This window comes from Aricia agestis, chromosome Z (assembly GCF_905147365.1).
Source record: "Aricia agestis chromosome Z, ilAriAges1.1, whole genome shotgun sequence".
NCBI classification, from domain to species: Eukaryota; Metazoa; Arthropoda; class Insecta; order Lepidoptera; family Lycaenidae; genus Aricia; species Aricia agestis.
In genome coordinates this window covers 20,205,105-20,221,802 of record NC_056428.1, presented here as the reverse complement: position 1 = coordinate 20,221,802, position 16,698 = coordinate 20,205,105, and the positions used below count along the sequence as shown (strand labels likewise).

The window sequence follows — 16,698 nt, the reverse complement described above, 5'->3', positions numbered from 1 at the left end:
GCGCACCGTGGGAACGAATCGCAGTTGACGTAGCTGGGCCATTTCCTGTAACGGAATCAGGAAACAAGTATTTTATGTTTGTCATGGATTACTTCACCAAATGGCCCGAAGTGTTCGCCATACCAAACCAGGAAGCTACAACAGTTGCTTCTAAGCTAGTCGAAGAAGTAATATCTCGCTTTGGTGTGCCTCTAGAAAACCATTCCGATCAGGGCAGGAATTTCGAATCGCAGGTCTTCCAGGAAGTGTGCAGAATTTTGGGAATGTATAAAACGAGGACCACCGCGTACCATCCACAGTCTGATGGAATGGTTGAGAGATTTAACCAGACCCTTGAGAGGCATTTGGCGAAATTGGTAGATGACAAACAAAAGGACTGGGACAAGTATATACCACTCTTCCTTCTGTCGTACCGTACCGCCGAGCATGAGAGCATAAAAGCTACCCCGGCGTATGTCAATTACGGTAGAGAACTACGAGTACCAGTAGACCTCTTGACAGGAGGATCACCGGAAGAACCAAAGGCCGTACCAGATTATGTCTGCGATTTAAGGGAAAAGATGCGTTATATACACGCCATGGTTCGGGAAAATGGGTTACAGTCAAGTGAGAACATGAAGACCAGATACGACCGGAAATCGAATACAAGCAGCTTCGAAGAAGGGTCACTGGTGTGGCTGCATAACCCAACTCGCCGAAAAGGCAAATCTCCAAAGTTGCAGACCAAGTGGGACGGCCCATACAAAGTGGTTACCCGATTGAATGATGTGACTTACAGGATTCAAAAGCAACCAAGAGGGACATTCAAAGTGGTACACATAGACGGTCTGGCGCGTTACCATGGCAGTAACAATGATGCTCGGGACGAGCATCTCTAAGAGGGGAGTAGTGTTACGGTACATGGTATACGGACACGTGGTGCGAAGTACATACTCGAACCTTCTAAAAAGGTCCAATGTTTGTTTACGTGTTTACCCTTTATTTGTTAGCATGTTTGAATTTAGACCTTATGACTGAGTCCATAAGGTCTAAATTAAATTCAACTTACTGCACTTATCGCAAGGACGGCAGGTTTATTGTAGTACATTCCCGAGCCTCCTAGAAATTTCCCACGGTTGTTTACTTGTTTACGTGAATCGGGAAATTTCTGGAATTCGTCTCGCCATATAAAAAGAGCCGCAGGCAGGCCCGGCAAGTCAGTTCCTTTCGAGCTATCATCAAGGCGATTTCGGAGTGATCAATAGTGAGTGAACCAGTGAAACCTGCGACTTGGCTACGACCTAGGACAGTGATAGTGCTTAGTGATTGGACCTAGTGATTAGTGTTTGGACTTAGTGCTAAGTGTTGTGACCTAGTGTTTAGTGCAGTGTTAATAAAGTCTTCAAGAGAGTCACCAGGTCTTTCTCTCCAAATCCTCGAACCCTAGCACGTAACAATATTAAGAGATTTAAACGCTACCTTCTTCTTCTATAGGTGAAATATGTGCGGTTTCCATGTCATTCTGCGTTTATGCGAAGCTTGCAAGATGTTGCTTGGAATATAAAGTTAATAAGCCCACTTAGTGCTAACTCAATGCTAAGTTTAGGTACTGTTGTGATTTATATCACGAGGTACGAGGCGATGCAGTAAAAGAGCCACCCTGAATAGAAATGAAGCCACGAAGTTGAATCTTAATTTCAGTAAGCTTACCTCAAACTATACTTACTTGAGAGCTTTCTTAGAATTGATAGTTTTAATATGCGCGATACGTTGTGGATGATGTAAATTATGATTTAATTTTGCTAAAAAATCGAAATACTTTTGATTAGGCGAGATTCGTGTTGTTACCAACACCAGGAATCACAATGCGGCAACGAAGCGACGCGACGCGACGCGGCCTAGTATTCAGTATTCTAAAGTACTGAACTTACAGATTTCAACTGCGTGAGACGTCTTCTCATTTGTCAAATCCATTCAAATTTAGAAACGCATCTACGCGCCGCGTTGCGGTCTGATTTAACCCAACCCAGACACCAAGAGCCAAACCACCTAACCCAAAACAATAAGAAAATGTTCATCGATAACATAAATTCATTACTTACCTTAAATCTAATTGTATGTAATCGAAAAATATAACTCTCCTAGCGCAGTTGGTTAAAAAGTTTGCGCCGCAGAAATTGGCCTAAATTATGACAGAGCTGATGTCTGCCCTGTTGAGTTCTCGTCAAATTAGTATGAAATTGCCGCTGAGCGCACAATTAAGATAATTTTCACTATAGAACAATTTTCAGCTACGTTACGTTCATGGCGTGAGACGTTTTTGACGATTTTGATCGATATTTTACATATTGAGATTAGAGACAGCTTTGATAGCTTTGGAACCCTGGAATCCAAAGTCCTAGTAAAAAAAAATGTGACAATATTTTATCTACCCGTCTTTTTAAATATTAAATTATATAGAGAGTTAATTAAAATCTGACGTGTGTATATGTTATGACTTGCTTAGTACAATCAGAGAAATTGGTCTAGTAATGTCAAGCTCAGCCGACCGATCACTGTTTCTGACTGGACACAGCCTGACCAATTTATATCCATACTAAGAATCGATTTCTCTGATCGTACATTAAGTCTTCTATAAAATAGAAGACACGCACTCTGTCTGGCTTGAGTGAAGATATTATATCGATTTAATAAACGTAATAGGTTAGGTTGATAAGGGTTCAGAGCCCTAAGTACAAGTAAATGTGATTGGTCCCTATAAAGGACCGATGACGTCCCATCTAAGTATGCCGCAAGCGTTGTATTGTCCTATTCAATCCAATATCATTAAATTGATAATAAAACCCAGCTTTCTAATAGATAGGAACATTTTACTCGGTGCTAATAGATTTTTGTGTATGTTGGGTAAATGTGTATCGTTATTTTATTAAATAGTAGCTTTATGTAGGCTGCGCCCTCGCAAATTTACTTAATTTTGAATTATCCTAATAATATTATATCCTTGTAAGGTTTATAAAATAAGTCATATGGATTTTCACATGTATTTTTGATATTTTTTAATAGATTACATATTTGTTATAGATAATAGATATAGTTATTAATTATATTATATTTGTTTTAATATAATAATATTATAAACGCATGTTTCGTGAATGAATTACTGCACACACTGTTACTGTTCGTAGGTTACTGTATTCATTGATTATATAATCAATGAATGTAACAGTGTGTGTAATTCTAAAAATTTCAAGTAGGTAAGTAGGGATAATTTTTGAATCTCGAAGATTAAAAAATATTTGATTTTAAATTGCAATAGGAGTAGCCATTTTCGTCTTTGATTAGAAAAAAGTTCTTAACTTTACTTTACTTAATTTTTATTTTCAAGTAACTCAATAGGTATTATAATAATATAATTATACCACAAAAGCATTTTCAAGTAGATGATAGTATTTTAGATGCCCTTAACAATATAAACTAGGTAATTCATGTCAGGCAGATTAATTATAGTTATTGGGAATGCCTTTGATGTAGTTATTGTAAATTCTTTGGCTGGTTTAGCTAAAATTAATTTTGACATAAATATCCTGTAAGCACGTTATATTACGTGGCACAAATTTTTAGCTTCATATGAAATATGGTAACAACTTTATTAATAATTTTACACATCGTAACGGAGTGAAATTATATATTACTTATTAATGTTGAAATTTAAGGTTACATAATATTTAAATTACACGTTTGGTAATAATTAACACAAGGTTTAATTACAATTTATAATACATTTTTATTCGACTTTCTATTTTAGGTTTAGCAGCATAGGTACGTTTTAGAGACACTTTGAAAGAAGGCCACACTATCTATCAAATAAAGTGTTAAATACACATCGATGACTCTCTATAATATTAGGCATCAAATTATACAAGTTTTATAAAAAGGGCTTATTTAAGTGATAACTGTTACTCATCTTTAAGATCGCTTCCCAAAAAATTAAGTAAAAAAAAAGTTAATTTTTTTGCATGAATGGATGCTTTAGGGTCAGAAAAATTGTTTGAAAAAAAAAAATGTGGATTTCACGGCAGGCCTGTCCCACTCGCGCCTTTTGGTATCGAACTGTAAGTACCCCTTTAAAGGGGCAGATCACAAGGTACTCACAAGCGAGCGGTGACGCGCGCGCAAGATTTTTTCGTCGCATATATCTACCACTGATTTAACCGCTGTGACAGAATCATTATTAATCTGATAAATATGAACAATTGAAAAAAGTCAAAGAAATATTTCAATAAAGTAATTTAAGACTTTAAAATACAAAAAAAGATAAAAAAATACACAAACATAGCAAATAAACCAATTTGTTACAAACAAACCGCATACTTCACATAAATAAACACAAGTAACTATGTTTAAGTTGTAAAAAATTCCTGACTAGCTCCTACACTATAATCGAATATAAAACTATTATAAAATATACGTTGGGTTACTAAAATTTGATTATTACTATAAAAAAAGTTTGCTATTAGTAGCTATAGTAATTAAAAGTAGATTATTTTATTTTCTAAAAGGTGACAATCTTGATTTCGTCAGAAAGGGTACCTCTTACGCGATAGAAAGGGAGCGCACATGTAGGCAAATATAATTGTAGGCACCTAGCACTGCGCGGTCGGAATTTGAACTTCATAGTATCGCAGCAAGAGTTGTTATTTTTTAAAACGGGTTTCACGAGTTGGACCTCTGTTGGTACTACTAATATAAGTATATTCTGTGTTTACGGGTAGCCAGATAAATTAACCAGGTGATGAATTAGATAAGCTACAAGGTTAAGGAAAAACTTGAGTGAATATCCGTATGTTACAAAATGTTAGTGTGTTTTTTCACTCACGTCTTCAATTATTCTGAGATCTCGATTAATTATTGACGGCAGAAAGGGTTAACAGTCTACTTACTCAGTCGGGAGAGTTTGAATGCGTCAGCCGTGTTGACGATGTCCACGTACAGGGTGTCTGCAGTAGACGCTAAATAACAGTCTACTTACTCAGTCGGGAGAGTTTGAATGCGTCAGCCGTGTTGACAATTTCCACGTACGTCGTACAGGGTGTCTGCAGTAGGCGCTAAATAACAGTCTACTTACTCAGTCAGGACAGTTTGAATGCGTCAGCCGTGTTGACGATGTCCACGTACAGGGTATCTGCAGTAGGCGCTAAATAACAGTCTACTTACTCAGTCGGGAGAGTTTGAATGCGTCAGCGGTGTTGACGATGTCCACGTACAGGGTGTCTGCAGTAGGCGCTAAATAACAGTCTACTTACTCAGTCAGGACAGTATGAATGCATCAGTCGTGTTGACGATGTCCACGTACAGGATGTCTGCAGTAGGCGCTAAATAACAGTCTACTTACTCAGTGAGGACAGTTTGAATGCGTCAGCCGTATTGACGATGTCCACGTACAGGGTGTCTGCAGTAGGCGCTAAATAACAGTCTACTTACTCAGTCAGGACAGTTTGAATGCGTCAGCCGTGTTGACGGTGTCCACGTACAGGGTATCTGCACTAGGCGCTAAATAACAGTCTACTTACTCAGTCGGGAGAGTTTGAATGCGTCAGCCGTGTTGATGATGTCCACGTAGAGGCTGAAGTCCAGTTTGCTCCGGTTCGCGTTAGCGTATTGCACCATCGCGAACTTGAATGCGCTCTGGATCTCATCAGAGTTCTTTTCGAATACCACACCTGGAACAAATATCTCTTTTAGAATAGGTCTATTCTTAGGGTTTTCGGTAAAAACCCCATTAGTGAGACTTCGATGTCTGTCAGCTGTCTGTCGGTCTTTTCTGCTCAGTTTCAGTAATGCAGCTACAGATAGGTCATAGGTGAAATGCTTGTAATACTTAATTGTATGTTTACTTTAATAAATAATTATTAAATCAAAATTAAATGGATATTAAAGAGGAGCTCCTTTAAAAAAAAACACATTTTTTGCCTATTTTGTTCTGAAACGGTACGGAACTGATTTTTCTGGTATTAAGCTGTATCTAAGAATTTATAGTTCACACTATATTATACCATAGACTAATGAAAAGTATTTACTGGTCTGTGATTATACAATATACATACTTCCATAATTATAAGAAAGCCTAAAGGTGTGACCTTTGACGCTTATCGGGTTTACCGTAATTTCAAGTAATTTTATAAAATTTTGTACCTATGTTTTGACTCTCGGTAAAATATAATATTATGTCCATATGTATACCATACTAGATAGCTGTTCCGGCAAACGTCGTTTTGCCATATAAATATTTCGCCCCTTATTATTTTATTCAAGTGACTAAATAAGTATGTCACCATTAACGTCCATCGCTATCGCGTCGCACAAACAATGGTCGCCGTCAGTCTCGAGTTGTAATAATTTACTATTATTTATTCAACAAATGCACTTATCAATATAAAAAGTATAATTATGTTCTCTGATTCTCAACCCTAGCCGATATGCTCACTAAGATTCACGAAAATCGGTCGAGCCGTTTCAAAAGAGTTCAGTTACGCACGTCGTGATACGATAATTTTATATACTAGATTACGTCCAATTTTGACTACAGTCAAATTATCTGCATCGTTAAAATTAAGTACGAAAATAAACAAGTTTCTGCGTTAGTATTATCTAGTGTTAAAATAATAGTAATCATTGTTAACTTCTCTAAAATATTACGCTCTGAAACAATATTATTACTATCAATAATAATTCAATCAATACCAATGTCCCACTCAAATTTAGTTATAAAGTTATAGGCATCGATATAATACTGTTATAAAAAGTTATAACCATAATATTGTTATCATGTCACCCATAACAATTATATTAATATGGATTAGATGTTCATTTTCCTGCCTTATGTTTATCTTTATAGGAAGCAATACGAGTATGTACAGTTGTGTTATGTCCTTATCAATTGCAGATTATAGTTATCTATAAGTTATGATTACTACTATGTTCTATCAGTAGTAGGTTTTAATTTTCAAAGCGGAAATATTTTTTGCAAATAATTTTTAGCCATCTGAAAAAAAAAAAACTTAAAAGAAAGGCTAAACAATCAACAAATTAACATCGTTTGTGAAACTAGTCCTCGGCATAAATAATCGGCCAAGTGCGAGTTGGACTCGCGCACGAAGTTATCCGTACCGTTATAAATAGTGTTATTTGTATGCGAGCCCCCTTTATTATTTTTTTTATTTTAATTTTATATTAAATTACAAATATAATTAAGGATTTTGTAAATATCTCAAGTGCCTACCTATTGCCATTATGGATTACGAGCAAAAGAAGCAAAAAAAAAAACATGTTTGTTGTATGTTGTAAGTATGTTTGTTGTATGTGAGCCCCCCTTAAATAAAAACTTAATTTTATTTTTAATATTTATTGTTATAGCGGCAACACAATCTGAAAATTTCAACTCTCTAGCTATTACCGTTCTTGAGTTACAGCCTGGAGACAGACAGACAGATGGACAGACAGACATTTGTACGTGGGAGAGCCATGCTTCGGCACGAATGGGCCGGCTCGACCGGAGAAATACCACGTCCTCACAGAAAACCGGCGTGAAACAGCGCTTGCGCTGTGTTTCGCCGAGTGAGTGAGTTTACCGGAGGCCCAATCCCCTACCCCATTCCCTTCCATACCCTCCCCTATTCCCTTCCCTTCCTTTTCCTACCCTCTCATATTTCCCTATTCCCTATTAAAAGGCCGGCAACGCACCTGCAGCTCTTCTGATGCTGCGAGTGTCTATGGGCGACGGAAGTTGCTTTCCATCAGGTGACCCGTTTGCTCGTTTGCCCCCTTATATCATTAAAAAAAAAAATATCGAAGTCTTAGGTGCCGTTTTTACTCTTTGGGTACGGAATCCTAAAGAGAGGAAGAAGAATATCAGCGAAAACACTACATTACACCCAAAATTTACGTCATAAAAACATAATAAAGAAACTAAGATTTACGTATATCTATACCGTATAAATCAATTTATAAAAAAACGAGCTCTTGCCCGCGTCTTCGCTCGCGTTAAGAAGTATTATTATATACAAACTTTCATCCCCTATTTTAACCCCTTAGGGTTGGAATTTATCAAAATCCTTTCTTAGCAGATGCCTACGTTATAACATCTACCTACATGCCAAATTTCAGCCCGATCCGTCCAGTGGTTTGGGCTGTGCGTTGATAGATCACTATGTCAATCAGTCAGTCACCTTTGAGTTTTATATATATAGATATTTCGATACGAGGTAACATAACCGAAAGTTACTCCATTAGCAACGCATGTCTAGTGTCTAGTGTCTAGAGTCTAGACTTGGAGCTAGGCCGTACGCGTAAATCAAATCCTATTCACAAGACCGTGTGCACAGGTGTGGAACATTCTAAGGAGTCTCAAAACCGTTGTTACATATTTCATACTAAATACTCTAATACCTCGGAGAATGCAGCCGCCTGATTGCTATTAGGCTGTATGTCAATAGTGCGCGAGACACACGAAATTTATTTTAGTAAATACGTCGAAATTTATGGGTCGGTCTGGTTTGGAGAAATATATGGATTTATTGCCAACGCTCACCAACAAACCTTTATTGGTACGGAATTGTTGAATCATTATTTATAATTACTATTTACGTGTGTAATTGTTTTACGTTAAGTAAACGTAATTGATGATTGCGGTTCCATTAATTATTATGTATCATTACCTATAGCTGGGGAATAAGGCTGCTAACATAATGTAGTCTTAGGCTGCGTTTCCACTGAAGCGGAGCGGAGCTTAGCGGTGCCGAATTCACCAATCACCATGCTCGAAATCTTCGCTGTCATGCCGCTGGAATAGCACGATTGGTCAATTCGGGCACCGCTAAGCTCCGCTCCGCTTCAGTGGCAACGCAGCCTTATGGTCTTAAGAGTAGAATAATGTCCAAATTACGATGAATTAAGGTAAGCACTTTAGTTATGTAGACTATTCTTTTAAGCTCTAATACCAAAACCGGCCAAGTGCGAGTTGGACTCGCCAAATATGAAGGGTTCCGCAGCAGCAATAAGGTTTATTTTTATGAAATTAAAAGGTTTTTGATTTATTTTTATACGTCAGTTGATTTAATGAGAGTTAAATAAAGGTTTACCTGATAAGACACCTAAAAAAACTAGTTGCTAGATCTCGATCAAACTAATTTTCGTTGGTAGTTTTTGTAGAAAATATGTACATCATATATTTTTGTTAGACGTATCATGCCCCTACTTTAGAAGTTGGAGGGGGGGGGGGGGACACACATATTTTACCACTTTGGAAGATTCTCTCTCGCAAACTATTCTGGTTTGAAAAATCATTTTTTTCATCAGAAATAAATATGATTTTTGAAGACAATATATCCATAGATACCCCACACGCATAAGTTAGATGAAATTTTTTTTTTTGTTTCAGTTGTACCTATGAGGTAATAATTTTTTTTTTCCATTTTTGTATCAAAATCTTAATGCGGTTTACAGATGACATCTACTTACCAAGTTTCAATAGTATAATAGCTCTTATAGTTTCGGAGAAAAGTGGCTGTCCCATACGGTCGGACAGACAGACAGACAGACATGACGAATCTATAAGAGTTCCGTTTTTAGCCATTGGGCTACGGAACCCTAATAAAATTGTATTGATAACAAACCTACATCATAAAATTATGAGTCTTTACAGACAGAAGTTTTAATCAAGATATTCACATAGAAAATTTGAAACTTCATGTTAGTATTTTTATGAAAACAAAGTAAAACAGTGAACGAAAAATCAACAAACAGAATACTATAATACAATATGTGCATTAAAATGAATAAGCCGTACAAATTAGTAGTTATTTACAACAAAAAAAAGTGTATTGTGAATGTTTGTTGACTTAAGTATTGCATGTTCTATTGGTCGCGGCTTGTGGAAAATCGCTCCGATTGATATCTGGCAGATGGCCAAGCTTCATCTTTTTGTATAGAGGTATTGCTGATAATTGGACTGTGAGGAGGCCAATTGAAAATTGCAGATACCTCGCGTCCGACACGAGTTTTTTACAACGAAATTGCATTTAAATTTATATTTGAATCCGTGCTATTTGCTAATAAACAAATCAAAGCGATGGCTGTATTCGGGAATTTTTTGTTAACCGTCCAATTTTGTGAATTTTTCAGATTTTGTAAAATTCGCGAATGCGTTTGATATGCGCTATTTCAGTTGCCAGTTTCAGTATCGAGTTTTCAATCAGATTAATTAACAGGTTGGTATTTTTTCTTTGGTTACATATTGATTTTATGTAGTGTAGTTTCATTTTTACCCACCTGTGAATTACAAAGATGGTTAAACGATATGAAACAATTATTATTAACTTCAAATAACTTACGTAAAAGTCCAATCCGACACAGGTCGAAGGTGTTCGGAAAAGAATTTCGACATCTGATTCTCAATGTTGATACAACCTAAGGTATATTTGCTTTGACAATAAATTCGTGGGCAAATGTAAATAATTGTCGCATTGTAAACATTGTTAGGTAAATAATATTGAATAAAATATAAGGAACGTTTGGCACCTCTGTTCCGGGAATAGTAACATGAATTTTGGAAAGGGGAAGTGTAAGTAATACAATAATAATATCCTTAATTATGAACTAAAAAGTATTAAACAATTTTTCCTATCTAATAGTGCCTTTTTCCGAATTCGGCTAAATCTCAACTATTTCTGTCCTCAATCTTCATCATTTTGAGGAGTTCTTTCGATTACTCATGGATCCCATCATCAGATCACCATTTTTCTGAAAATGGGATCAAATTGGAGTGAAACCTAATAAAAAAAAAATTGAAGATCTGTTCACAAACGCGGCGGAGTAATCGTTGAACTTACAAAAAAAAAAGCCACAGCCGGACATATAACCTCCTCCTTTTTGGAAGTCAGTTAGAAATATGAATTTAACTACGTTATATTACTTTACTTTACCGTAGGTTTTCTCGGTAAGTGATACCTAGCAGAGTACGAAAGCTTGTATCTAGCACTAGCCAATAACAAAACCATAAACTTCCACGAACTTTGGCCTGACCTGCTGGCGAGTCCAGATTTATGAACTTATCAATCAAAAGTTTCTTCATTGTTTCACCAGCGGTCCGAACTTCCAAGATTATGGGTTACAAATTAAAAAGTTACACATCCCATTCATATTCTGTGTGTTATTAAGAGTCCGTATACGAAATTTTGCCGAAATTTTGAAGTTTTTATGAATTACAGCTCTAAGTTGCCTAAATTAACAGCAATTCTTTGCCCATTTTCTCTAAAATTTTGCCGATGAAACTTTTTAACTAACCATCCCTACAATAATTAAACTTCAGAAGACTGTTTGAAAGATGTGTTTTACTTGAATAGCCGCGTACTGATCAAGCGAGCAGCCTCGCGAGGCAGCCTCGGACATTTGCCGCAGTACGCTTGCCGCGCGAGGCGGCCTTGGTCTTTAATACGAGGCTGCCTCGTGCGGCACGTCCGAGCCACTGTAAGGTATAGCAAGCATTGACGCTCATTTTAACTTGAAACACACACGAATAAGCGAGGCAAAACACTACCGTCTCGTGTGAGCGCGGCAAACGTACCGAGGCGCCTTTGAGCATATTCGACAAAAACCAACAACTTTCGGCTCGGGCCGCGGCACGCTCGGGCGAGGTCGACCGTACGTTGGCCTCGGCGGGGCACGTCTTGACCGACCGACGAATTGCCTCTTGAGGCTGCTCGCTCAGTCAGTACGTGGCTAATGATCTTTATTAACTAACTTATTAATAACTTATGCTACCTAATATAGCAGAGACACACTATACAATCCCGCGAAAATACAAGCGATTTAACAACAAATTACAAAACAGCCATCATTATATTGTGTAAAATAATACATCCATTAAAGGTAGGCACGTATGCTCAAACGTCTGTTCTGTTTATTTCGTAGAGCCTGAGGGCGTTCCATCTAATGTATCCCTTGGGGGTTACGAATTTTGTAAACTTTGCCATTTTAGAGAAAAAAAACTAACATAAAATTTTGCTCCTCTGATAATATTATTCTTTCGATTATAACGAATACTTTTGGGACCGTGTGGAGATTACTGGAAGTTCTTATTATCTTTAACAATTATTACGGTGCTCGAGTTTGCTTAAAATATTTACAGGTTCTACGGCTTCTATATTCACTTCAGATTAACTTATCTTCGTTATTTTCTTTGTTTAATAGACCGTGTGAAAATCTACTTGACAGAATAACCAAATTGCAATTAACATAAATGTCAAAACAAAACGCGGAAGTGTCACCGTAATATATTCCTCATAATATTATAACCGATTAAGTATGTGACGTAGTTAAATCCGTTAACTATGTATGTTTAATAAACATGTTTTTATTTATTTTATTTAGTTAGTGTGGCATGTCAAATTGTTTTGTTACAATTATTTTGTGTTGCTATAAACTTTGGATGTGTCTTGTCCTTAGTAGGTATGTTTAATAATAAGATATTTTTATTTTCTTATTTGTTATCAGATTACGGTAGAGCATAAAAGAGTGTTTTGATTTTTACCTATTTACGTATTGTAATTGAAGTTGATTCATAGCCAAATGGTGGACCTGCGTAATTTCGTCGCGTTATGCCAAACCTAGCCGACAGATCGCGACTAATTGAAATGACATAATACAACCAAATGACAAAACACCGTGATGGTACATAATATTATGTTGTATGTATGAGGCTATCGATGTTCATCAGTCCCCTCATAACTTCTAAACTAGATATCTTAATACTAGTACCATCACATAAAATACTCTAAAGCAAAGCACATTTTGCAATGATTTAACCTTTCCTTGTAATTATACCTGGGTGATTTCGTCGTGAAAGTTTCGACTAACAATACGGCGATAAGTTCAATATTGTAGTGAATGGGGTATATTCATCACGAAACTAAACCTAATACTGGAGAGCACTGTAAACGCTGAAACCACTTAACTACGCCGAGTATTCTACGTTTAACGCCAGCGTATCCGCAAATCGTGTTTAAATGCAATACACTAATATGCTTATAGTTAAATCTAATGATATTGTATCCACCATACTGGGAAATAATCATGGATTTCATTTTTTTTAGTCTCCCTAAAACTCGAGATCGGCTAAACCAATTTGCCAAATTTTGGTTTTGAAATATTCGTGCAATGCCAGGAAAGATTTGTAAGGTTCACGGGTCTTATAATATTTAAATGCTAAAGGATTTGTCTGCCTGTACGTCTATGAATCTGTTACGTCCTGATGATGCTTAGCTATACCAATCATCCGATTGTGCTGGAATTTGGCATCCAGATACTTTAAGATCCGCAGCAGCAATAAGTGTTTGGATTAATTTTTATATTTTAGTTGATTCAATGAAAGTTAAATCTGGGGGCACGGCAGTGCCCCTGCCAAGTCGAGCAAAAAACCGGCACGGCCGTACCATCCTTTTTTCGAACCAATTCAGGCTCTTTTTGACTCCTTATAACTTCGTTGGGGATAAACCAACAAGCCTGAATTTTCAGTTGTCAAGCAAGCATTGTATAAATATGGTATATTTAAATTTTTATTCAATTTGAACGAGTAGTTTAAGAGCTGAAACTGTTAAAGTTTCTTAATTTTGTCACTGACTGACTGACTGACCGATCACTAAAAGTCTAAGGCACTTCTAGCAGACACAGAACCTTCAAACTTAGAATATAGTTAGTGTTTAGTGTCTAAATCAAGGAAAAAATCAAATATTTCAAAATTTCTGTCCAGTTTTCTAGATCCACTAACTTCGTAAATAACTTTGTAATCCTATATAAATGTATAGGATTACAAAGTTACATTTGCAGTTTATGAATAATTGTACCCGTACCATCAATATATATATATATATATATATATATATATATATATATATATATATATATATATATATATATATATATAAGATATTATTATATTTTTTAGAATTATTATGCCTCTACTGTAGAAGTTAGAGGAGGGGGAAACACATTTTACCACTTTGGAAGTGTCTCTCTCGCAAACTGTTCAGATTAGAAAAAAATAATATTAGAAACCTCAATATGATTTTGAAGACCTATCCATAGATAGGTACGCATACTCGTAGGTAAGATGAAATTTTTTTTTTGTTTCAGTTGTATCTATGGGGACCCCTAAAATTTTTAATACTTTTTCCATTTTTATATCAAAATCTTAATGAAGTTCACAGACTACATCTACTTATCAATTTGGCTACGGAACCCTAAAAACCCAAATCTTACGTATACCAGGGAAATATCGACCCTGGCAACACAGGAGCTAAATTATTCTTCCACAGTTACAGAACCTCCTCGCAATACTGACTGATGTGTTTCGTTTTGAATCCACTCCCGACTTAATCTTATTCTCTCCGCGAAGTGTACCGCCGCCATTTTGTACGGTTTTTTTTTATATTTCGTTTGGTAAAATACCAATTTTGTATGCCATTTTTTTTTGTTTAGGGTGAATCATAATATTATAGCTACCGCGTTGGAAACATAATAATATTATTTCCAAGTTTGATTAGGACAATGCAGGCTGATCACCTGATTGTCTAACACGGATGATCCAAGCGTCGGATGGGCATGTAAAAAGTCGGTCCTGCGCCTGATCTCTTCCCACTCGCCAGTCCCACTGGGTTATGAGAGTAAAGGAATAGATAGTGTTCTTATGTACTGCGCACACACTTGGGAACTATAAAATTATTCCTGCGTAACTGGCCTGGTTTCAATGAATATGGCCACCGTCACCGAAACCAATGTGGGAGTTATTATTATACGCACTCAAGTAATATTAGTATTTAGTATTCAAAGCCATTCTCGTATGAGATTTGATTACGTGCTCTCTGAATTGGCGATATCCCATTCGCTTAATATACATATCGTTCGTTAAAGATTTGGAAATTAATTCTCCCAAGGTTTTATTCGTGTGTTCGTGTATTTTCGTTTCTAAGGGTCAAATCAGACGCAACGCGACGTGTATGGATTTGACAGAATATTATATTTTGTAAGACGTCTCGAATTTAGAAAATAATATTATGCATCTGAGCGTCACGTCGCCAAAATTCGTTTATCGCACGGGTGCCGTAATATTTATCTGGATAAAAGATATATATATTTTATGTCCTTTTCCGGGATTCAAAGTATCTCCTTTCCAAATTTCAGTAAAATCGGTTCAGCCGGTTGTGCGTGCAGAGGTAACAAACAGACAGATACACTTTCAGTTTTATATTATTAAGTATGCCATACTTCTGGTTTCTCCATAACAACTGGACCGAGAAGAATAAAAAAGTATTTCCCCAACAAAAGTTACGGCTTCCAAAAATAGTTTTTCTTACATTCACGAGTAAGATTATTTATTTTAGTCTATGAAAGTACAAAGACAATTTTCAATTATGTCAAGCCCAGTCGACAGATCACGATTACATTGACTTGTACAAGATACCAGAAGAATGTTGCAGAGCTTTCAATAAAAGAAGCACAACAGTTGACCAAATAAGAGAGCCTATGAATAAATTTCTCCGACGGCACAGTTTCTCGAAACCTAAGTTCATTACGGGTTCCGTGATCTTACAGAGAAAAATATAAACTAAAAGCAACAAAAGGAATAAAAGCTATTTTCTATGACCGTTGCTTTAAAATGCTACAAAAGCGGGCAAGCACGTATGGCGTTCAAAAGGTCGATGATTGGTATATATTTTATTCACTTCGTACATGCGACACTAACAAAGTGCATTCACACCAAAAATCAACACTTTCTTGTCCACTATGTTACGATCCGATTAATCGCTTCCCTGTGGACGGTTTCATTGAAACCAAAAAGAGTCGTTTATTATGCCCAAGTGTGTGCACAATATTAGGTCGGGGTGGCTGATTCGGTTGTGTGACTAGTTTCACAACCTAATCTATCAAATTCATTGGTTTAGTGACTCAATAACTAAATGGCTATAGAAAGAAAGGATACATGTAAAGCGAAGAAAAGAAACAAAAATTTGGTGTCACCGCCGCGCGCGTTATGTTCTGCCAAACTATTTATCGAACCTCATTCCACCATTTTTACCGCTCATTCAGTTATTGGACTGCTCCATTATTTTTAGAATTGACAATAACCGACTAATTGATTTTTATTACTATTCATGGTTTACTGTCGCAATAATTAATCAACCGCTATTAAATTAAATAACTACCTACGAATTATATAGTTTTTATTATTCGTAGATAACTGCTCAATATATTTTTTAACTGATCATATTATTATGATGATATATGATATGTTATCATTTCAATAATTAAATAATAGCTCAAAAAAATATAGCTCCCCTTATAATATAAGTATGGATGGATATTTACATTCTAATCTTATCAATAATTATTTATAATTAGTAATTATAAATAATTATTGATAAGATTTATTATCTTATCAATAATAAGACGGGGAATTGTGAATAGTAAAGATATGGAAAATTACATACAATTATTAAATAAATTACAAAATATTAGTAAGGTGATATTATTTACATTTCCTTATAAGCATAAAAGGGTTGCCTCAGGAAAACAAACTTAGGTATCAGCTTAACAGCCAATTGTATGCTGCTGTTAACAACAATTGTATATTATTAAATGGACATAATAACAAAATTAATATAATTG

General features: G+C 36.0%; 1 protein-coding gene across 1 annotated transcript in view; it reads right to left on the bottom strand.

Moving 5' to 3' along the window:
• LOC121738374 (glutamate receptor 1-like) overlaps positions 1-16,698 on the bottom strand; it is a 154,236-nt gene that overhangs the window by 127,802 nt on the left and 9,736 nt on the right. The window contains exon 2 of the mRNA XM_042130370.1: positions 5,550-5,699. Coding sequence (XP_041986304.1) covers positions 5,550-5,699 — 150 coding nt within the window. The remainder of the gene's footprint in view (positions 1-5,549; positions 5,700-16,698) is intronic.